This window comes from Bufo bufo, chromosome 5 (assembly GCF_905171765.1).
Source record: "Bufo bufo chromosome 5, aBufBuf1.1, whole genome shotgun sequence".
Classification (NCBI taxonomy): Eukaryota; Metazoa; Chordata; class Amphibia; order Anura; family Bufonidae; genus Bufo; species Bufo bufo.
This window is the reverse complement of record NC_053393.1, coordinates 146256452-146280783: the sequence shown is the minus strand read 5'-3', so window position 1 is coordinate 146280783 and position 24332 is coordinate 146256452. Positions and strand designations below refer to the sequence as shown.

At 44.1% G+C, this 24332-nt stretch overlaps 1 protein-coding gene across 1 annotated transcript in view; it reads right to left on the bottom strand.

Moving 5' to 3' along the window:
• B4GALT6 (beta-1,4-galactosyltransferase 6) overlaps nucleotides 1–24332 on the bottom strand; it is an 88975-nt gene that overhangs the window by 3538 nt on the left and 61105 nt on the right. The window contains exons 5-8 of the mRNA XM_040432847.1: nucleotides 20124–20240; nucleotides 4941–5128; nucleotides 1322–1444; nucleotides 167–268 (exon numbers count right to left, since the gene is read on the bottom strand). Coding sequence (XP_040288781.1) covers nucleotides 167–268; nucleotides 1322–1444; nucleotides 4941–5128; nucleotides 20124–20240 — 530 coding nt within the window. The remainder of the gene's footprint in view (nucleotides 1–166; nucleotides 269–1321; nucleotides 1445–4940; nucleotides 5129–20123; nucleotides 20241–24332) is intronic.

The following is a 24332-nucleotide window of genomic DNA, read 5'->3' as shown; positions in this document are numbered from 1 at the left end:
CCGTCCCTACACTATTACTGTATTAAAAATAAACTGTAACGGCATTTACACTTTCTATCTGTCACATAAAAACTGGTTCTATTCAAAATAAATGAATAAAAAAAAAAAAACTGTGTTGAAAGGTGGACAGTCACTTTAGGTGAGCAATAACTCTAATGATACTTACCGGCCTAAGAACTGCACCTCCCCTCTATGATGGTGAGGAATTGACTTGTATTTTCCTAGGTCTCCTTCTGGTCTAGAGACATTGAAGCCAGCATAATGCACCCTGAAATAAGAAAGAAAATCAAATAAACAAATCCGCTAACAGATTCATATTCATAACCTGGTGTAGGGGAAAGTTGGCTGTGACACCACCCTGCACCAAAATTGATGGCAGATAAAAGAGGGTCAAGTGCAATGACTATTATATTGGATATTCCTGTTACAGAACAGGGAGCGGTGATGAAAACCAACTCCCTGTGGCTTTCTGGTCACCAGACATAGGGCACCATAAGCAGCACTTGTGACCAATTCTTAGTTCAACCTCAGAGGAAAGTAAAATTCTTCATGATCCACGTGGAGAGTTAGCAGCTCAAATAACTGATTCTTTGACTAAATCACTCATTTTGTAAGTACAGTACTAGACCTTCATGTACGAGGGGCTGGAACGGATAAGACTGGGGTTCAAACTGGAGCTCAGCCACAGAGCCATGATTCATTAAAGCTGAAGTTACTGCATCCTCAAAACGTGAAAAATATTCCAACAAATCCTCTCCTTACCTCCTCCTCCATGTTGAATTACTCCCCAACCTGGCTCTCCCGCAGTGGCATAACTACAAGTCCTATTGCGCCCAGACAGCTCCAGTCTGTCAGGTCACCATGCGAGTTGTAGTTCTGCAACAGCCGGAGAGCCACTGGTTGAGGAACACTGCTATTTTGTCTCATATCCCATTTAAAACTGAGTAATCTATAAGAAAGTCCTCTCTAGGTGTCCCAGGAGCTGCACCAGGAGCCTCCCCCCTTGTCCTGTCTGAAAACGGTTTCTAAACCACGCTGACCTCAGCCAAAAAAGAGAACAGATCAGCAGGAGATTAACCGCAATGTATTCTCTGCACATTTCTACAAAAATGCAGCAATTTCCTATTACGTTGATATGAAAACTACTTCCGGATACAATTATGGATATAGTAATAACCCCATTTTAATGAGTACACTGACAGAATGCAGGATGCCATAACCGGCAATTTTGTGGAAAGCAAGAACTTGCCTGTGGCAAGACAAAGCTATGTTCTTGTAGAAATGCCCTTGTCCGTTGTCGCCCTTGTAACAGTGCACTCACCTGTTCCATAAATCGTCATCTTCGCCTCCCCAGCCCCAGAACGCATTTGGAAATCCATTGATCTTCCTATATTGCTCCACAGTCAAACCACTTACACCGCCAAAGAACTCGTTGTATGGTAGACTAGAAGAGGAGAGAAGCCTTGTTACTGAGCGGTATCATGGCCTAGACTCTGCAAGGATGGAACTTTCTACCCAGCTAACAGAACAGGTGCTGGCATCTTACCACCACATGAAAGGGAAGGGGACAAATGGCAACCACATGCATGGTATGACCGATGTGGAAATCCATATGAAGTGTGCAGGTTCTCCTTCACATTTCACTGGTCTGTGGTAATCTGGGAGTTAATGGTGGCATTAAAGGGGTTGTCCAGTAATGAAGAGAGGTTCTGCTGTTTTGCAGAAACAGTGCCACCCTTGTCCATGGGCTATGTCCGGAACTGCAGCTCATCCCCATTCACTTAATCCTAGACAACCCCTTTAAGAGGTAACGGGACATCTTAACCAAGAAGGGAAAACATCATTTTGACTTAATTTAATACGTCAGGTGAAATTTTATTATATTATTGTTATAAATGTATTATCATTTATTATTATCTAATATACTGTAATAAAACTGTTGTCCGAGACTTACATATGCTCAGGATGGGTCATCAATATCAAATTGGTGGAGGTCCAACTCGTGGCACCCCTGCCGATCAGCTGCTTGAAGGGGCCATGGCATTTGGATGCAGCCTCTTCAATGTACGACGAGCATAGCGCCATACCAGGTATAGTGGCTGTGCTTGGTATTGCAGCAATCCTATTCACTTGAATGGGCCATGTGACTGACGGACAGGACATCACAGACAGAGGAAGAGGCTGAATTACGTGTGAGAGCTGCAACCCTTTCCATCAGCTGATCAGCAGGGGTTCCAGGAGTCTGACCCCCAGCAATCAGATCCTGTGGATCTATCAAGAGGACAGGTCACAACCCTGTAATGCCATTAAGTTTCTAGTTTTTCTTCATTCTGGTATGAATAGTATTAGAGGGAATGTCAGAAGATATCAGCGGTGCACATGCAGTTCTTGAACCCCTTATCTGATGGCACTGCACTGAGCGCTGGGGCACTTCGGCTCATGTTTATTAGGGTCCATTCACACGTCCGTAATTTGGGTCCGCATTCCTTCCGCAATTTGCGGACCCATTCACTTTCAATGGGGCTGGAACAGATGTGAATCCGCATTTTCGGGATGCGTTTTTTCGGGATCCGCAATGAAAAAAATAGAACATGTCCTATTGTTTGCAATTGCAGACCAGAAAAGACATTTTCTATTATAGTGTCTGTGATGTGCGGTCCGCACAATGCAGGTGTCCTTGTTTTGCGGATCCGCAAAACACTTAGACGTGTAAATGGACCCTTACAGTTATGATGTGTGATCCTCCGTTGACTTCAGTGCTGCACCTACAATTAAAGGAGCAACAGAGCTGCTAACATACTGCCGATCAGCTGTTTGAAGGGGCTGCGAGCGCTGCACCCTCTATACATATTATAGCAGCAGTGCAGGGCGATTACAGCTGTTCTTTCCATTCACTTGAATGGCAGAGGAAGCTGTACTTACCCTGCACCATCGCTATAATCCAGACATAGTGCAAGAGAAAGCAGTGCTTACATGAGCACCGCAGCCCCTGGGGGCGCTGGGAGACGGACCTCCACCGATCAGATATTGAGGATCTATCCTGAGAGTAAGTCACCAATATCATGATGAATATGACTGTGTGCCTATAGCGGAGGCAATGGATGAGTTAAGATACACTTCAATGTATGGATATGGCGGTCCACCAGCTATTTCACCTGACTCCATTTTTTTTCCCATAGGGCAAGAAGAATAGCACCCGCATGTTCTATCTTTTGTGGTGCGGCGGACTGGAAGATCGGGGCCGCGCTCCGCAAATGAGGATGCTGACAGCACACTGTGTGCTGTCCGCATCCATTCCGTCCCCATAGAGAATGAATGGGTCCACAGCCGGATGCGGACCCATTTTCGGACGTGTGAATGGAGCCTTAGGCCAGCTGATCCAGAAGGTAGTGACGGCTCACATGACATCTCATGCAAAACATATTTGGTTAGAAGCTTCTTAGCATGTTTCATACGAGTACATGCACTGTAGATGAAGGGCGGAGTAGTAATCCCATCGGATTTGCAGATCAGTAAATAAATAATCTCTTTTTTTTGACGTTTGGGTGCAACGTCAAACATGAAAGCTCAGTTCACCCAAGTACAAGGAGTCACAATTGCTGCTATTTTTTCCCATTTTGTCAGGTTCAAGCCTTCTTCTCTGTGGGCCTGAGCTGAGGTACTTCAGCCTTGTCCAGGCGAATATCAAATATTGCATACATTTTGACATCTAGAAGCTTACGGTCTAATTGAAGACGTCTTAATAGCAGTCTATGTGCTTCAAAACAGTGCTGTCTAGTGACTTTATCTCATGGCATTGGTCATAACGACCAAAAAGGGGGAAAAAAAACAAAAAAAACAAACAGGACTCGCCTGCTCCCCACCAGCTCCCTGTTCTGTAAACCTCCGGACTGATGAGGTCGTGTGCGCCCCTGCAGTCAATGACTGGCCTCAGCGGTGACATGTCCCCCATAGCAAGTCATTGAATGAAGCAGAACACATGACCTCGTCCGTCCAGAGGTTTACAGGACGGGGACTGGGAGACCGCAGGAAAAAGCGAGGGACCCAACGGACCACAACTGAATGGCGGGGATCACAAGAGTATGGTTTTTCCAACAGGTACAGCAGTCTGAGCTTCAAATTTATTTATTTTTTTCCCAGAAGTGCAGAAAACCCCTTTAAAGGGGTTGCACAGTATTAGAAAAACATGGCTTCTTTCTCCCAGAAACGGCATCCTCTCTGTCCATGGGTTTGATCTAAAAACACATAAGGAAGAATGGCTCTCCTGTACGTGATGTGAATGGAGCCTAAGTTGCATATAAATTGCCATTTATTAATAAATGAATAGATTTTTTTTTCACAGCTAGGTGGTAAACCATGGTCCAGGGATTCTACATGTTCTTCATCAGCTGTCGTCTTGGTACCGGACGTCCAGCCCAGGACATTTACCGTCCTTCATTCTTCTCTCACTGGTAGTGTAGAAGAAAGCTGCTCGAGGAGCAGCCATAAGTGAAGCTACAAATGATGTGAAACCTTTGTTCTCACAATATAGTCACAGCGAATATCCACAAACAGGGAGCTGAGCAATTACTATTAGCTCAGGGGGTCTTCCATCCAAAATGACATTATTTGACTAGTGAGCTTGTATACACTATGCAAAACATGCGCCGTCCCCTGTATGCCGGTGTGTACACAGCTGCCCGGGCGTCTCTTTACATCAAAAGGAGCAAAGGATTTGGGGGAGGTTTCTTCATTCTTACACCACACAGTGGTCTTTTTTGTAGCATAGCTGGGTAACATTAGCCTAGACGTGCCTATATACCAGCACATATCCTCCCAATGTATAGTGTGGATGGGAAGCTCAAATGTGATGTGAGCCGAGCCTGAACGGGATGTTCCAGTTTCATGAAATTGCCGCTGGTCGGTGCTGAGAGTTGGATCTGAGCAATATCGCTACTTACATGTACATGTATTTGTCAAGTTTTGCAGCAAAGTGACGTGGCATTTCCCCACATCCGTAGTAATTTCTGTCGCTTTCAGGAATGTGATCCACATCATGGAAGATGAGACAATCCCAGTTTCGATCCTTCATGGCTTCTTTAAACCCAACATTAAACAACATGGCTCGATTGAAAGTCTGCGTACCAGCCTACAAAAAATAAAAAATGTAAAAACAAATATAAAAAGCTGCAGGGGAAACATAGGAAAAGATGTAACAGACAATGATGGCAGCCATACAACTAGTAGTTTTATCAATGCCCTAACATGAGAAATCCTGCCATAAAAGCACTGCGGTTTCCAAAAAGAACCAGCTGCCGCACCCTGTAGTCCACCCAGAACCTTCTGTGTGATATGGAACTTATTATTTTACGATGATATAAATAATTTATGTTTGACGTTCTTTGACTTTTTCTTTCATGTTAGATCTTTGTACTGTGATATAACACTGCGTATTAGGCTACTTTCACATCCGAGATTTTGGATTCCAGGCATGAAGATCTGGCAGAGGAACTCCAAACCGGAGCAAAACGCTTCAGTTTTGTCACCATGCATTCTGAATAGAGAAAAATCCATTCAGGATGCATTAGTTCTAGCAAAAGGTCGGCTTGTGAAACTGGATCTGGCACCAAAAACAATGTAAGTCAAAAGTGCTAGATACGGGTTTTTCGGATCTGGAAAACCAAAAAGAAAAACTGATCCGTCACCCACTGACTTAGTTATTTTAATGCCAGATCTGGTTTATTCAATTTTGATTTAATACAACCGCATCCTAATGGAACAGATGCATCCTAGAGCATTAACTGAACCGGTTTTACTCCAGTTTTGGAACGCTCCGCCGGATCTGAAAAACGGAATACAAAATCGCAGAGGTGAAAGTAACCTTAGAATTGCAGTATGGTGTCATATGTATTATCTCTGTACTGTGACATCACATTATTCTTCTATTAAGAGGTCATACATTTCATCTCTACTGTGACATCACATTCTTCTATTATGATATCATATCTATTATCTCTCTACTGTGACATCACATTATTCTTCTATTATGATATCATATCTATTATCTCTCTACTGTGACATCACATTCTTCTATTATGATATCATATCTATTATCTCTCTACTGTGACATCACATTATTCTTCTATTAAGATGTCATATTTCATCTCTACTGTGCATTGCACTATGGTGTCATTTCTATGTACTGTGACATCACATTGTGTATTATCCTGGTGTAATCATTGTGGCCCCTATCCTTTAGCTACGGCATCATCCGTTTTCTACGTTCCCTGACTTAATCCCTCTCCTGTGACATCACTTGGTACAATATTCCTATACTACGATGTTCTGTTTATCATTAGAGATGAGCGAATCGACTTCGGATGAAACAGCCGAAATCGATTTGCATAAAACTTTGTTTCAAATACTGAACGGAGCGAGTGTTCCATACAGTATTAGAATGTATTGGCTCAGATGAGCCTAAGTTATTACTTCGCGAAGTCTCCCGGGTCTTCGCATAATAACTTCAGAAATTGATTTACACTGTAAAAAAAACATTTCCCGAAATCGGGTTCGGTTCCAAGTGGTACCTTGGAACCGAACCTGAGCTCCTGCTCCGTACAGTATTAGAATGAAGTTTAATACAAATCGACTTCGGATGATTTGTTCATCCTTAATCATCAATGCACTGTGATGTCACTGTGGTTCAGATCCATTAGCTGCGACATCCCTACACACGTTATACCCACGCTGCGACATCCCTACACACGTTATACCCACGCTGCGACATCCCTACACACATTATACCCACACTGCGACATCCCTACACACTTTATACCCACACTGCGACATCCCTACACACATTATACCCACACTGCGACATCCCTACACACATTATACCCACACTGCGACATCCCTACACACATTATACCCACACTGCGACATCCCTACACACATTATACCCACACTGCGACATCCCTACACACATTATACCCACACTGCGACATCACTACACGCATTATACCCACACTGCGACATCACTACACGCATTATACCCACACTGCGACATCACTACACGCATTATACCCACACTGCGACATCCCTACACGCATTATACCCACACTGCGACATCCCTACACACATTATACCCACACTGCGACATCCCTACACACATTATACCCACACTGCGACATCACTACACGCATTATACCCACGCTGCGACATCACTACACACATTATACCCACGCTGCGACATCCCTACACACGTTATGCCCACGCTGCGACATCCCTACACACATTATACCCACACTGCGACATCACTACACACATTATACCCACACTGCGACATCACTACACGCATTATACCCACACTGCGACATCACTACACACATTATACCCACACTGCGACATCCCTACACACATTATACCCACACTGCGACATCCCTACACACATTATACCCACACTGTGACATCACTACACGCATTATACCCACACTGCGACATCACTACACGCATTATACCCACACTGCGACATCACTACACGCATTATACCCACACTGCGACATCCCTACACACATTATACACACACTGCGACATCCCTACACACATTATACCCACACTGCGACATCACTACACACATTATACCCACACTGTGACATCACTACACACATTATACCCACACTGTGACATCACTACACACATTATACCCACACTGCGACATCACTACACACATTATACCCACACTGCGACATCCCTACACACATTATACCCACACTGCGACATCCCTACACACATTATACCCACACTGCGACATCACTACACACATTATACCCACACTGCGACATCCCTACACACATTATACCCACACTGCGACATCCCTACACACATTATACCCACACTGCGACATCACTACACACATTATACCCACACTGCGACATCACTACACACATTATACCCACACTGTGACATCACTACACACATTATACCCCCACTGTGACATCACTACACATATTATACCCCCACTGTGACATCACTACACACATTATACCCACACTGTGACATCCCTACACACATTATACCCACACTGCGACATCACTACACACATTATACCCACACTGTGACATCACTACACACATTATACCCACACTGCGACATCACTACACACATTATACCCACACTGCGACATCACTACACACATTATACCCACACTGTGACATCACTACACACATTATACCCACACTGTGACATCACTACACACATTATACCCACACTGTGACATCACTACACACATTATACCCACACTGTGACATCACTACACACATTATACCCACACTGTGACATCACTACACACATTATACCCACACTGTGACATCACTACACACATTATACCCACACTGCGACATCACAGTGTGCACTAAAAATGTACACAACTCAAAGATAAATGTACCAGGGGGTAACTAAACACCTCAAGGCAATTCTCTTTCCAGTATTATGTTGATAGTTTCCCCATTAAACTATTAATATTTGAATTCTTAAAATATTACTGATCACTATCAGATACTTTCAAATAGCGTTTCACTGCAAACAACGAATGCTAAAATCCCCTTCAGTGTCATATACGTGCAATATATAGCACGGTGACCAGTAAGCAGAAGTAACAACGAAAATAGCATGAAATCCTTCCTTCCTTTTATGTGTCAAACTGGTGTTAGCTAATTGCTGCCACCGAACACCCCCTATATGCACATATGGCAGCCCTCCGGCAGGCTTCCTTCCTTTGGGCAGCAAGGAGACGGCTCATATGTCACACTTCCCAGCAAGTGACAGGAAACTCTATCTAATCTAGACTGGTCATTTTGTCATGTGAGAAGTCTTGGTGGGCACGAAAGTTCCTGGAAAAGTAATGAGCGGTGTCACGACTCTTCGTAAGTAGAAATCAATGGAAGGGAACATGTAGAAGTCAATGGACCCCTGGAAAGTTCTTAATAGTTACTATGCAAAAAGGCCCAATAGATTACATTGATACCTGTAGATTGTATTCTGCCTGGAAAGGAAGTGTAAGTGATATATAAAAGAAGCCATATCCAGGGGCTTGGCATTTTTACATTTCTACCACTAGATGGTACCAGAAACAAAAACTTTGCATATTTGAAAAGAATCCAACAGCTAGAATGGGAATTTTAAGGGTTTGGACAGTTTCCTATATAGATGACCTATCCTGATAATGAGCCCAATGAAGGTGGCGGCACTCATTTTTTACTTGTTTTATGTGTTTTTATTAATAAACACTTGCCTGAAGTTGTCTGGTGCAGCGAGCTGTTTTTACCGCTTCTGTTGGAACGTTCTTATCTTCTATCCTGAGTAAAGGGCATCAAAATAGGAAGCCGGACAACCTCCTTAGGGCTCATGCACACAAACTTATTTTCTTTCCGTTCCTTTTTTTTTTCTTTTTGCGGACCGTATACGGAACCATTTATTTCAATGGGTCCGCAAAAAAAAACAGAAGTTACTCCGTGTGCATTCCGTTTCTGTATGTCCGTATTTCCATTCCGCAACAAAATAGAACATGTCCTATTACTGTCCGCATTACGGACAAGGATAGTGCTGCTCTATCAGGGGCCACACAATGCAAGTCAATGGGGACGGATCCGTTTTCCCCGACACAATCTGGCACAATAGAAAACGGATCCGCCCCCCAATGACTTTCAATGGTGTTCATGACGAATCCGTCATGGCTATAGAAGACCTGATACAACCGGATCCGTTCATGACGGATGCATGCGGTTGTATTATTGCAACGGAAGCGTTTTTGCAGATCCATGACGGGTCCACAAAAAAAACGCTAGTGTGAAAGTAGCCTAATATGTTATACTTTTAACAGAAAGGGGAGAAAACAGTATTCCCTTAAATTTATTTAAAAAATGTAATAAAAAAAAGTCTGCAAAAAAAATAAAAATAACAAAAGGAAACTATTTCATACAAAATAATATTTCTCACGCAGATGTCACATACAAGGAGAAAAAAATATTTATCCCCACATTTGCAATGAATCATTGAACAAGTTTTTTAGTTATAGAAAATAAATAAAAAATTAGAAAAATAATCCAAATGACACCCTAGTACAGTGATGTCGAACCTTTTAGAGGCCGAGTGCCCAAACTGCAACCCAAAACCCACTTATTTATTGTAAAGTGCCAACACGGCAATTTAACCTGAATACTATAGTTCAATATAGTATATATTCCACTTACTTTATCATTTATCTACAATAGCCTGCCTACATTCAGTGTGCTGCCTGTGCTGTTCATAGTGCGCCCTGCGCTGATGAATGGCAGGAAAAGTCTAAGGCATATTGGTACACCCTAGACTTTTTTCACAGTGCGGGTGCCCACAGAGAGGGCTCTGAGTGCCGCCTCTGGCACCCATGCCATAGGTTCGCCATCACTGCCCTAGTATATCTTCTCCAAAAGGCCATATTACTGGAAAAAATAAATAAAGTTATGGCTGCAGAAAAAATAAATAAATACTGCAACTTTAAGGCTTTGCCATCAGGAGGCGCTATCACAGCTATTACTGGTAATGGCGTAATGGATTCTTCACACCTAAGGAGGTGTTCCTTTATCAGTGTTTTTTGTCTTCACTTTCACATTGGATAGTCCACTCGCCCCAAAAAAAGTCTTTAAAGCGGTTTGCCCCAAAAATAATTTGACATTTTTCAAACCAGCACTGAACACTTTTGTATCGATTTACTTCTTTATATAGCGCTGACATATTTCTCACTCGCTGTCCCCAATGGGGCTCACAAGCTAAGTTCCCCATCAGTATGTCTTTGGAGTGTGGGAGGAAACTGGAGAACCCGGAGAAAACCCAAGCAAACATCAGGAGAACACACAAACTCCATGCAGATGTTGTCCTTGGACAGATTTCAACCAAGGACCCCAGCGTTGCAAGGCGCCAGTGCTAACCACTGAGCCACCGTGCTGCTCAGTGTAATCAACCATTTAGTATAGCCACTGAGCTATTCAATAAAAACTCTCTGTATAGCACCCCCTATGGTTTGTTCTGTTCCTTTTTTTCTCCGTCCACCTTATGGAGGTGGTTGCACACGCTCAGTTTAAATCTTCAACTGCCATCAGCCAGCTGGAGCCATGTGAGGCACAGCGCTGGTTCTAGCTTTGTTAGAACGGGATTGTCATGTACTATATTATGTCCGATTTAAATTTTTTGCATCAATCGTGGTATAACCCCTTTAAGACTACCATTTCTATTTATTTATTTTGCTCTCGTTAGAAGCAGAGGAGCCGTAACCTCACAAAGTCACCATGTCTGGAGGGCCGAAGCTTCATACTAGAAGCAAAACACAAAGAACCAGTCTTTCAGCATAAACCAGTCTACGCACAGTATTAGGAGTGGTCTTCTGGGAAGTATTTCACCTCGTCTCCAGTGTCATTTCCAGCAATCTCTTTCAACAACAAAAATGTGATTTAACCATGTATAATATAGCCTACAGGACAAAGCCACGCAATTTTCACTTCCTTGAATACCCCAGTAATGAGATCTGCAGCCCCCCCCCCCCCGCCGCCACTCTTAACAACAGTAAGGAAATGGGACTGAGGTTTTGAGTCTTAAAGGGAATGTGGCATCTATATTGCTTTTCTAATCGCATGTTTTTTTTACTAATCTGTTTTTATTTTCTTATCGTAGATTTTTTATTCTATTTCCTGAACAGGATTACAGGGGCAGCCATCTTGCCTGGGCTGCTATGCTTTACTGCAGCCACATGGGCCATTAATACAATGGTCAGGAGGGGACCTCAGTGACTTCTATGGGAGAGTTTTCTGGGCATGCTCTGTGACCTGTGCAGAGATCATTGTACAAGGAAAATAATAGATAAACTCAGACAATCACCTGCTGTGAACGGTGGATCCTGCGAGACTGGATAGATGGCATAGATCAGATAGCGAGCCAAGCCTGTATTAGACAGGCAGATCAGCAAGCGATTGTCGGGAAGGAAGCGTTCCCTCCCGGCCAGAGGTCGCGCTACATTTTTTCTGGAAGAGTAAAAATACTCCTCTTACCATTTTTGAGGAGTATTTTTAGCCGATTAGGAGTACGAAAGTTACAGTAATTCAAATAGTTAATACGAAGGCCTACGTAACATTAAGGGTTTGCTATTTATGCAGGGAAACTATTACTAGTATTCTAGAACTGTCGTCCATGCATAAATAGCATATTTAGACAATTTTAAATTTAGCTGACATCATATACTAAACATAAGACCACTGCCACCTAAACTGTGCCACCAGTTTTTGCTGGTATAGACGCGAACAGTAGACTCCTTATTACAGTCATTCCTCCAACGCCTAAAGCTGCGGACACTGTTACACGAGAGCTTCCCCCTCTGCAGTGGTCTCAGATTGTAGTGAACTGCTTTTTGATAGAAAATGGACGTACTGCTATTGAAAACTATTAACTGCCTGAATAAGGTACGTTAAAAACAACTTTATTGTGTTCTTTTATATAAAAAAAAAAAAAAAAAAAAATAAATCGGTTCTCCACCAAATCTGGCGATCAGGCTAGTAGTGTGAACTGGGGTATAAAGGAGATTTATAAATACTTCCTCCTCAACTCACCCCAGAGTGAAGTATTTATAAATCTCCTTTATACTCCAGTTCACACTACTAGCCTGATCGCCAGATTTGGTGGAGAACCGATTTTTAATTTTTTTTAATTTTTATAAAAGAACACAATAAAGTTGTTTTTAACGTACCTTATTCAGGCAGTTAATAGTGGTCTCAGATTGGATGCTAATGCTACGTAGTCTTAGGGTGGCACAGAGAGCTCTGCAGAGTCAGGTTGGCACAGTATGAGGCTATGTAGGCTTAGGGTGGCACAGAGAGCTCTTCAGGGTCAGGTTGGCACAGTATGAGGCTATGTAGGCTTAGTGTGGCACAGAGCTCTGCAGAGTCAGGTTGGCACAGTATGAGGCTACGCAGACTTAGGGTAGCACAGGGCTCTGCAGAGTCAGGTTGGCACAGTATGAGGCTATGTAGGCTTAGTGTGGCACAGAGCTCTGCAGGGTCAGGTTGGCACAGTATGAGGCTACGTAGGCTTAGGGTAGCACAGGGCTCTGCAGGGTCAGGGTGGTAGGCTTAGGGTAGCACAGTGTGATAATGTACTGTATGTAGTGTGATAATGTACTGTATATACTGTTATAGTGTACATAGTGCTACAGTATACGGTATATAGTGTGAAGTGTCCTGGACAATAGTGCCCATTGTTTAATAGTGTACGGTATATAGTGGGGCAGTGATGCTTTTCCTTGGCCACTACTGTCTGTGTGTGAACCCGACCCTAACGTTCATGCAGCCTCCTCTCTTCTCCCCTGTTATCTCCAGGACTTGCATTGGCAATGAGAGGAGGGGGTATCTGTAAGTCAGTCATGCTGTGACCTCTGTGTATCAGCCAGGAGGCCCCGCACCGGGTACACAGGCACACCAGTCTGCTGCACCTATAAGCTGCTCCTCCTTTATTCTTATGGCTATGGGACAATAGAATGACCTGCCCTGAGGGTCTCCCTCCCGTGTCCTCGCTGTCTTGCAGCTGGCGGTCAGACACAAGTCTGAGGTTGGTGTTGCTTGCTGCTGGTCTCCTGTTGGCGTGTCCAGCGCTGAGACCCCCGCTGACTTCTATAAGCAGGAGTCTGAAGCGCTCAGCCACTTTCCTTACTGCTAAGCGCGGTAGTGAAGACGGTCCCCTAGACCTTCTATTGAGGCAGTCTTCAGTACCGCACTCAGCAGGGAGGAGAGAGACGGCGTTTGGCGGAGGCTTCAGACTCATCATTAAAGGGAAAAAACAAGGCGCTCAGATCCGGGACCCCCACTAAATTTCACTACACAGCAAGGCCACTTACCCCGCCAGTGAGGATCGTGCGCCTGCTTCCTTACTTCAGAGCGGTGGGCCATAAGCTCCGGCAGCCGCTCAAACTGACCAATCACTAAGCTCCTTACTGTAAGGAGCTTTGTTATTGGTTGTTTCAAGCAGCAGCAGCATTGGTGCGCTGCCCTTGCCGTTCACAGCGCTCACTGCGCTGATGAATGGCAGGGAAAAGTCTAAGGTGTATTGGTACGCCTTAGACTTTTTCCAGGGAGTAAAATGGCCTGAACAGGCGTCTATGACGCTTGTACAGGCGTTACTGCGACCATTGCTCCCGGCAATCGCTTTCTAGCTCGGTAGGAGACCGCTATTAAATGCAGAAATGGGGAGGAGCAGTGTCTATGCCATCGCTCGTCCCCACACTGTCTAGTGGTTTGCCGGCGGCAGATCGTTATCAAACAGCACAATCTGCTGCCACAAAGTGCTGATTTTTAAACATGCTTAAGAATCTGAATTGCACAATCGGTGGCAGTATTACACTGCAAGATGGTTGCCAACGAGCGTTCATACAAACGCTCGTTAGCAATTATTGGCAGAAATATCGGCCAGTGTAATAAAGCCGATAGAGAGATAAGATGATACAGAGATGAGATGACAGATAGAGAGATGAGATGATACAGATAGAGAGATGATACAGATAGAGAGATGACAGATAGAGAGATGACAGATAGAGAGATGACAGATAGAGAGATGACAGATAGAGAGATGACAGATAGAGAGATGACAGATAGAGAGATGACAGATAGAGAGATGACAGATAGAGAGATGACAGATAGAGAGATGACAGATAGAGAGATGACAGATAGAGAGATGACAGATAGAGAGATGACAGATAGAGAGATGACAGATAGAGAGATGACAGATAGAGAGATGACAGATAGAGAGATGAGATGACAGATAAATAGTCTGATTGCTGACAAGTGATTTGCACAGCTTTCGTGACCAGAGTTAAAACTGCAGGATTTTTTTTTTATTTATCAATTTTTTTTAAATATAGATACTGACATGGAAAATTAAAAGTAAAATCTCCTAAAATTCTTTAGAAAATGCTACCATAAAAAACTTGATTTAAACAATAGGCCTTTTTCACATGACACATTCCCTTTAAGGCTAGGGCAACTCTGGCCGCATGATATAGAGTCTTGTGACCAAAAAATGTTTGCAAGCTGTCGTCACTAGATTAGCTTGAGATTTGGCTGTGAGTCGCATACAATTTAAAGATTTCCACCCCCAAAAAATGCAGACATGTCACAAGCGATGCACATGCCCGAGCCTAATCCTGCACTGGGATGGCTGCTGGAACCAGTAACACTAGTGGACGGGTAACTTCTAAACTGCCCTTTGTATGGAAAGCGATAGAAGAAAGTTGCAGAGCAGCACACATGGACCTCACGACCAATCCGGAATGCACCAGCCGTGATAGGACCACCGATCCACAGCAGTCCCATAAGCAATGGTAGAAAGTAAAGAGGTTCACAGCAGCATGTCCGGTGTGACGGTTTATTGGGAACCAAGAGTGCACACACAAAAGGATACGACGTTTCGGCTATGCAGTAGCCTTTATCAAGTATACAGATACAAAAGAGTGAACAGTCATATATACAACAGAGGGGCCACCCATGTGGCATAGTGTAGCCAATAGGCTAAAAGGTCAATCTCATCAGCACATGTGTAGTAATTAAAATGGTCTGAGCTCCAATCAGACTAATGATAAATGAAAGTTACGTATACCTGCACATCATTGAGGCTCATCCACATCCCTCAGTCATATCGATTCCCAAAGTCGGCGTCTCAACAGACCTACTGCGCATGTCCGTGACGTCATCACGTTTCCATATGGGCGGGCCGCCGTCACAAGCATCCACGATGCGGCCACACCTCACTCTGTGACTACAGCACCCACAACCAATGAGCGCCCGTACAGCAAATCACATGTAGAGCGCATCATCGGCCCACGTGATCGTCACCTGACCGGCAAAAATTGTACCACAAGGGGACAGCTAGTAAAAGTGCAAAAATACTCTAAGACATATGATTCACATTGTATTTTTGCACTTTTACTAGCTGTCCCCTTGTGGTACAATTTTTTAGGTTCACTAGCTCCATAGTATATGCCGACACCCATTGCCCTCTTTTTTCCCCTAAGCCGAGGTTCAGTGACAATTAGATTGTCATTGATTTACCCATTTACTATTAGGTGGATCTAGGACCTTTTGCCGGTCAGGTGACGATCACGTGGGCCGATGATGCGCTCTACAAGTGATTTGCTGTATGGGCGCTCATTGGTTGCGGGTGCTGTAGTCACAGAGTGAGGTGTGGATGCTTGTGACGGCGGCCCGCCCATATTGAAACGTGATGACGTCACGGACATGCGCAGTAGGTCTGTTGAGACGCCGACTTTGGGAATCGATATGACTGAGGTATGTGGATGAGTCTCAATGATGTGCAGGTACACGTAACTTTCATTTATCATTAGTCTGATTGGAGCTCAGACCATTTTAATTACTACACATGTGCTGATGAGATTGACCTTTTAGCCTATTGGCTACACTATGCCACATGGGTGGCCCCTCTGTTGTATATATGACTGTTCACTCTTTTGTATCGGTATACTTGATGAAGGCTATTGCATAGCCGAAACGTTGTATCCTTGTGTGTTCACCGGACATGCTGCTGTGAACCTTTTTACTTTCTACCTTTGTATGGAAAGGTCACCGACTAAAGGCACCTGTGTGAGATGTCACCATGTATGACCGCCCTTACTGCCACACAAACGGTGCACAGCTTTGCCCCCAGGCACCCTGGATCCATTAGAATAATGACCCCATATCCTGTTTGTCATGCTCATTGATCCTAGGCTTGTCCGGTCTGTCCTCACAGCTGTCGTCACCCTGCTCCCAAGAAGCTTAAAGAGGTTGTCTCACCTCAACAAGTGGCATTTATCATGTAGACAAAGTCAATACAAGGCACTTACTAATGTACTGTGATTGTCCATATTGCTTCCTTTGCTGGCTGGCTTCATTTTCTCAGCACATTATACACTGCTCGTTTCCATGGGCTATGACCACCCTGTAATCCAACAGTGGTGGTCGTGCTTGCACACTATGCACTCCTGGCCACCAGAGAGGCCGGCAACTTTTCCTATAGCGTGCATGGAATACATCAGGGATCAGCAACCTCCGGCACTCCAACTGTGGTGAAACTACGACTCCCAGCATGCACACTTGCTTGGCTGTTCTCGGGACTCCCACAGAAGTTGTTTCACCACAGCTGGAGTGCTGGAGGTTGCTGACCCCTGGAATACAAGCAGCACAAGCTGTGAAAATATTCCTGTCTTTGCCCACCATAGCAGGAAGACTAGATTTTTCACCACAGGGACAATCAGGTCATCGTCCCTGAGAGACTCATCACAGGAGCTTTATTTCTGGTGTCCACACTTTCAAATGATCTCATAATGACAAACTGTCTGAGAATTAACCCTTTGTCCCTGCCGCAGACAGAAGCAGGACGGTCTTTTCGATGAACTGCCCTCCATATGGGCTGTTCTGACCTAGCTATCAGGAGATGTTGGGAGCAGTGGTTCCATGAGGGCACGCACACATGGAGAACATGTTTCAGACCGCCCAGAGAGACCACCAATAGAGAGGATTGTTTGATCAGCTGACAAGCACGGGCAGCTCCCACAGTTTAGTGGACCACCGTCCAGAAACAGGTGGCACCTTCCTTACACACCCCTGTGTCTGCCTGGACCATCTCCAGATGCTTAGTAGTAGGACATTTTGTATCACGGCGCCCATTACTTGTCCTGCCATTGACAACCAGGCACAGTCATCTTCGTTTTCAGCGGTGAATGAGAAACATGGACTGCTACGGACTGGAACTGGATTGTCTTTAGCTACGAATAAAGGTTCTGTTTGGGATCTGATGATGGCTCGATTCGAGTGTGGAGGCCTTGTAGTGAGGACTTCACTTCTGCCTTTGCTGTGGAGTAACACACTGCCCCAACTGATGGTGTGACGATCTGTGGAGCCATCACATAGGACCGTCGGGCACCCCTAGTAGTGATATGAGGGACACTAACAGCTCAGAAATGTGTTCCCTCTCATGGCAGGATAACGCTCACCCGACAACAAGGGTTTCCCAGGAATATCTCAACTAGCCTGCAACACTTCTTTGGCCATGCCCAGTGCCACATTCATCACAGATCGCGCTTTTATGGGACCAGCTGAGATGCCAGCTTCAGCAACCTATGAGTGTGCAGGATCTACAGGCCCAGCTGCAACGATACCATACAGACCCGGTATACCTCCATGCCCAACCATATCTCATCTTGTATCCAGGCTACAGGCGGCCCAACAGGGTCCTACAGCCTCTTTCAGTTGTACAGTTTTCCTCAATAAAAGTATCCTTCCACTCCAATACTGTAATCACATAGATCATCATTACATGCACACATAGAAAGCTTCATTCCACTCCAACATCTCCTTCTTGATGCATTTTTTGTCAATGAGTGTATTTGATGGGAAAAACAGTACAGCGTCTTCTGCTATTCTTCCCACTGAAATGAGAGACACCATGGTGGAAATGCGGAGGATCAATTATAAATCAATGGGGACCGCCGTTGGAGGATCCAGCACATGACAGAGCAGAAAAACAAATGTTAACAGGAGTGTGAAAACAGCCTTATTGCTACTTTTGCTTCTTTGTCATAAATTGCTACTTTTGTATAAAAACTTGAAATGAAAAACCATGAAAATTGGTGTTATTTTTTTACCAGTAAAAAAAAAACTAGAAAAAAAAAACAAAAAAACACCAAAACATGTTAAAGTGTTTAAGGGCAAGCCATTTTTTGCTGTGGTTTGTTGTATTTCTTAGTGGCGGTTTTTATAAGTGGCTGTGTGAACTGTGTCATTGTTTTATGGACACAGGGAAAAATGCCAGAGCTGCCACATGCTGTGCTTTTGAATAGAAGGCAGAAAGACCAAAAAAAACTAGTGTGTCCTGTTTCATAGACCTTCAGCTAATATCTGGAGAAGGCAAAAAAAAAAAAAAAAATGCACACAAACAGGTACAAAAAATGCAGCTAAAAAGGAAAAAGAAACTACTTGTGAAAGCAACCATGAAATGCATTTTTTGCAAGTGGTTTTTGGGGGTGCTGATTTTTTTTGTTGTTGTTTTTTTGTTGCATGATGTTTTTTAAAGTGTTTTTTTTTTTTTCCCAGTCTTCATGGGAATATGCCTGAAACTCCACACCCAGAGCATGCTGAGATTTGGGAGGGAAAAAACCCCACACACACTCAAAAAAAACATTTGTTGGGTGTCCTGTAGTTCACATTTGGCCAACATATAACATCTGGACCCAGGATTTGTCACTGCAAACAATGCACACATGCTTTTGCAGGAAAAAAAAAAAAAAAAAAACACATAAGGGGAGATTTATCAAAACTGGCTTAGTTGCCCATAGCAACCAATCAGATTCCACCTTTCGTTTTTAACAGCTCCTTTGGAAAATGAAAGGTGCTAAGAGTTTCTTTTTTCTAGTTCTCCTTTACACGTTTTGATAAGTCCACCCTAAGGCTACTTTCACACTGGCGTTTTGGCTTTCCGCTTGCGAGATCCGTTCAGGGCTCTCACAAGCGGTCCAAAACGGATCAGTTTTGCCCTAATGCATTCTGAATGGAAAAGGATCCGCTCAGAACGCATCAGTTTGCCTCCGATCAGTCTCCATTCCGCTCTGGAGGCGGACACCAAAACACTGCTTGCACAATCTGGCACAAAAACGGATCCGTCCCCCATTGACTTTCAATGGTGTTCAAGACTGATTAGTCTTGGCTATAGAAGACATAATACAACCGGATCCGTTCATGCTAGTGTGAAAGTAGCCTAACCGGTATTTTCAGGTGGATTTCCTTGCACGTTGCAGAGTACAGTACAGTAGCTGTAAAGAGGATGGAATAAATAAAATAAAAAACTCATCCACGAGCTGCAGAAAACCTCCTGCAGTGTGGATTTTCCATCCATGCATTTCAGTTCATGGTGCCACAGATTTCTTAAAAAATTCGGCAGACTCGCCCTATTGCAGTGTATGTCCTGGGTGGATGTGTGCTATGCTGGTACATTTTTGCAGTGGAGTAGTAGACGTATAACTGGTTTTCCACTGAAGACAAGTCAAAAGAAGTTCCTCAGAGCCCACCAGCAGTCATGGCGCTTACCTGCTCGATGACGTAGAAGGAGAACTCTAGGCGCTGCCGCTGGAGCATAGGGATGAGATGCCTGAAGAAGATCGGCAGGTGCTCATGGCGATTTCGGAATGGAATAAGGATTGCCACCTGTAACCATTAGAAAGTGTAAGAAGATTACCTGCTGATTTCCATCAAGTCTATCACAAAAGCAAATGGATAACTACATGGACGAAAGATAAAAAGACTATGGTAAAATGTCACCCAGGAGAGGAGTACTTGCCCCATGTCTTATTTTCTGCCACAGTTGCCTGCAATATGTCATTCTATATGGGCCTACGCCAAACATAGCCTGGCTGTGTGGTTGCAGGTGGTGGAGGAAAACGGTCAGCCAATTTCTTCTGTCAATCATTTTATGTCACCAGGCACTGATGACATCATCTAACACAGGGGTAGGTAACCTCCGGCACTCCAGCTGTGGTGAAACTACAACTCCCAGCATGCATACTTGCTCTGCTCTTCTAAGAACTCTCATGGAAATGAATGGAGCATGCTGGGAACTGTAGTTTCACAACAACTGGAGTGCCGAAGGTTGCTGATCCCTGATCTAACATGTCTCAAGGCACCTTCCCCGTAGGCCTCATACAGATACTGTCTGCGGGGCATCTGCATTCTTTGCGGATCCACTGACTTCAAGTCCATGGTCTGCATTTTGAGGCCAGCTATTAGACATATTCTATCTTTTTGTGGAAGGGCCATAAGGATGCAGAAGGCACATGAATCATCTGTGTGCTTTCTGCATCCATAAGTTCATTCAGTAAAATATGTCTGCAAAAGTCAAATTGGTCAATGGGTGCACAAAAAAAAAATTGCGGATGGCACACAGACCGCATCCGTATTTTGCGGATCTAAAACTTGTGGAATGCAAAATGGACACAGTAGTGTTCATGGGGCCTTAACGCCTAAAACCCCTACCTTCATGGTTTTCTTGTTGTAGACATGACTAGTAAGTCGGCACAAGTAAGTGCCAGTCTCTAGGACTGGGTGGACTGGTTCTGACAAAAGAAGTAGGGGGTCCACTTTAATAGTAAGGAAGATCTAAAAAAAAAAGCCATCTATATTGTTGTGGTGGGAAATGCAGTCCACAAATGTCAACTAGGGCCTTGTTCTGCTCCCACCGCAGGAGTAGGCTTCTCAAAGATGAGATGTTCCTGAGACTGCCCCAGCGTGATAGGGCAGATGACGTCTGTTCTAGAAGTAAGTACTGGCACATAGCCACGTGAGCAGCATTTCGCCAACTCAGCTGATCCCTTCAGCGTGGCTATGTCAAAGTATATCCAGCATGTGAAAACGAAGGCTCATCACTCTTCCATGTACATACCTGTTCTGTACATGTTGAAATAGGAAAATGGTTGTAAACCCTGAAGCCAAGTACAGGCAACAAATACATCTGCTGAAGAGAACTGGCCACAAAAGGTAATTAGGTCACTGAGGTGCAGGTTCCTTCAGAACGTATGACCCAATTTATAAAGCCTTAGGCCTCATGCACACAACCTTATTCTTGGTCCGCATCCGATCCGCACTTCTGTGGTTCGGACGCGAACAGGTGCATTTTTATGGGACTGCAAGAAAATGTGGACAGCATACGGATGTCATCCATGCGCTGTCCGCAACACGGCGCGCGTCCGTTTTGCAGACAAGAATAGTCATTTCTACTATTGGGTCAGCGCGAAAAGAGGCAGCATGCGCACGGCCGGTATCAGTACATGACTACATGTTGTAATATAACATCATGAGGACAACAGTCCCTGATAACCAGGGCATGGGTCTAGGATTCTCAAACCCCAACCGCAGAGCAAATATCCTGTTCCAGGTTCCAAAGACTGTAGCCAAGTACTGGATGGTGGCCAGTTCTCTGTGGGCTCAGTTAACTTATCAGGACTGATAACACCCTACCCACAATCCCACTCCATGTCCTGTCCTCATTGCTAGGACTGCTACAACTTTGCCCTTTTGATCAATCACATGAAAGGGAACTTGTCACATTGAACCCGGTGATAGAGTGGAAGGAGCTGAGAAGACATACATATACTTTTATAGGAAAAAGAGTCATAACTTCTATAGTAATTCTAAATCTCTGGGAGTCCAGTGGGCGGTTCTATGGCCTTCCCTGTATCCAGAGAGTTTGACCGCCCACTGGACTCCTAAACATGGAAAGAGTAGAAGTTATGAATCTATTCCCACAGAAGGACATATCGATCTGCTCAGCTCCTTCTGCCCTATGACATGCTGCCTGCAGATTCCACTCCACGTACAATTTTAAAATCAGGTTTTCAATTAAACATAATAAATTAGTGAATTTTTCTTTGATTTTCCATGGCAAAACTTGAAATTCGTCATATTCATAAAGACCATTAAGCCTAAAAAAAGGTTCACAACTCAGCAGTCATCCCATTATCATCACAGGCAGGATTACAATGAAATAGAACACCTTTATACAGATATAATGGGAGCCACTATTCACAATAGATGATGGTCACAGCTCACCTCTTCCCCCTCTCTGCACAACCACCTCCGCACAGTTCACATACCATGCCCACCACACCTAGACATCAGTTAACATCTTCAGACTCAGTAGATATGGCTCCTGTAAGGTTGATCTCTGAATGCTCTTTAGCAGCTTAGTCTGCGAAACAACTTTAAAGGGAACCTGTCACATTGTACATGGTGTCTGAGCTGCAGGTAGCAGCTGAGCAGATTGATATATAGTTATATGGGAAAAGATTCAGTATAACTTGTATTTTATACATTTAAGTTCCTGCTCATTCTGGGGGGAGAAGTCAGGGCATGACCACACACAATTTGGCTGCAGTCCCACTGCGGATCTGTTGCAGATTGTGGTGTGGATTTGCTGTAGACTTATGGGGTCATTTATCAAACTGGTGTAAAGTACAACTGACTTAGTTGCCAATAGCAACCAATCAGATTCCACCTTTCATTTTTGAAAAGGTGGAATCTGACTGGTTGCTATGGGCAGCTAAGCCAGTTCTACTTTACACCAGTTTGATAGATGACCCCATTAGTGTTCTACAGCGCAAAGGGCGAAATCCATCCTAAAGGGAACCTGTCATCAACTTTATGCTGATCTCACTGACGGCAGCATAAAATAGTGACAGAAATTCTGATTTCAGCGGTGTATCACTCATCAGCTAAAAGTAAGTGGTTGCTGAGAACCAGCCTCATAATAATTGCAGCCCAGGCCTTGAGAAGAGTCACATCTACCTGAGAAGAGTCCTGGTTATACATAATCTCCTGCTCTCTCACCCATCTGATGATTTGCAGTTCTCTCCTAGAGAGAAAGGGGGTAAACTAGGTAGAAGCCTGTCAGTCATCAGCAGGTGGGCGGGAGAGCAGGAATTCATGAATAACCAGGACTCTTCTCAGGTGGCCGGGACTCTTTTCCAGGCCCAGTCTGCAATGATTGTGATGTTGGTTCTCAGCAACCACTTACTTATAAATGACAGAGCGCTGAACTCAACTCACCTCTCTGTACTTTATTCTGCTGTTAGTATGGGCAGCATAAAGTTGATGACGGGTTCCCTTTAAAATCTCATCCACTTCGCTGGGACTGTAAAAAAGTGGATTTGCCGCATGCAATTCTGCAGCTTATCTGTCACATGGGAACATACCCTTAAAAGCTTGTGTGAGGCCTTTACCAAAAAATATAGTTGTCTATCAAATTATTTTGGATAGTAAGGACTGACCCCTCTCAGAGCCTTCCTCTCCTCTGCTGTGGGCACTGCAGCCATTCAACCTGGAATAGATTATGGGAGAGATTTATTAAAACTGGTGTAAAGGCAAACTGGCTTAGTTGCCGGTAGCAACCAATCAGATTCCACCTTTCATTTTTCAGAGCTCCTTTGGCAAATGAAACGTGGAATCTGACTGGTTGCTATGGGCAACTAAGCTAGTTTGCCTTTACACCAGTTTGGATAAATCTCCCCCATGTCTGTCAAACTTGTTGCTAGGGATCCCCTGACTGACAACCACTGACTTTCACCAGAGTTGTCAGGCAGCACATCTGTTTCAGGTTAGCTAGGTCAAGATAAAAATTGCCACTGGATGTAGAGAGAATGGGCAAGGCGGTTTGGTCTGGGCACAGACCCAGCATTTTACATGCACCAAACAGTATTTTTGGAAAATAAATTGAGGTAGAAAATCTTTTTAAACCATTAAAAACAT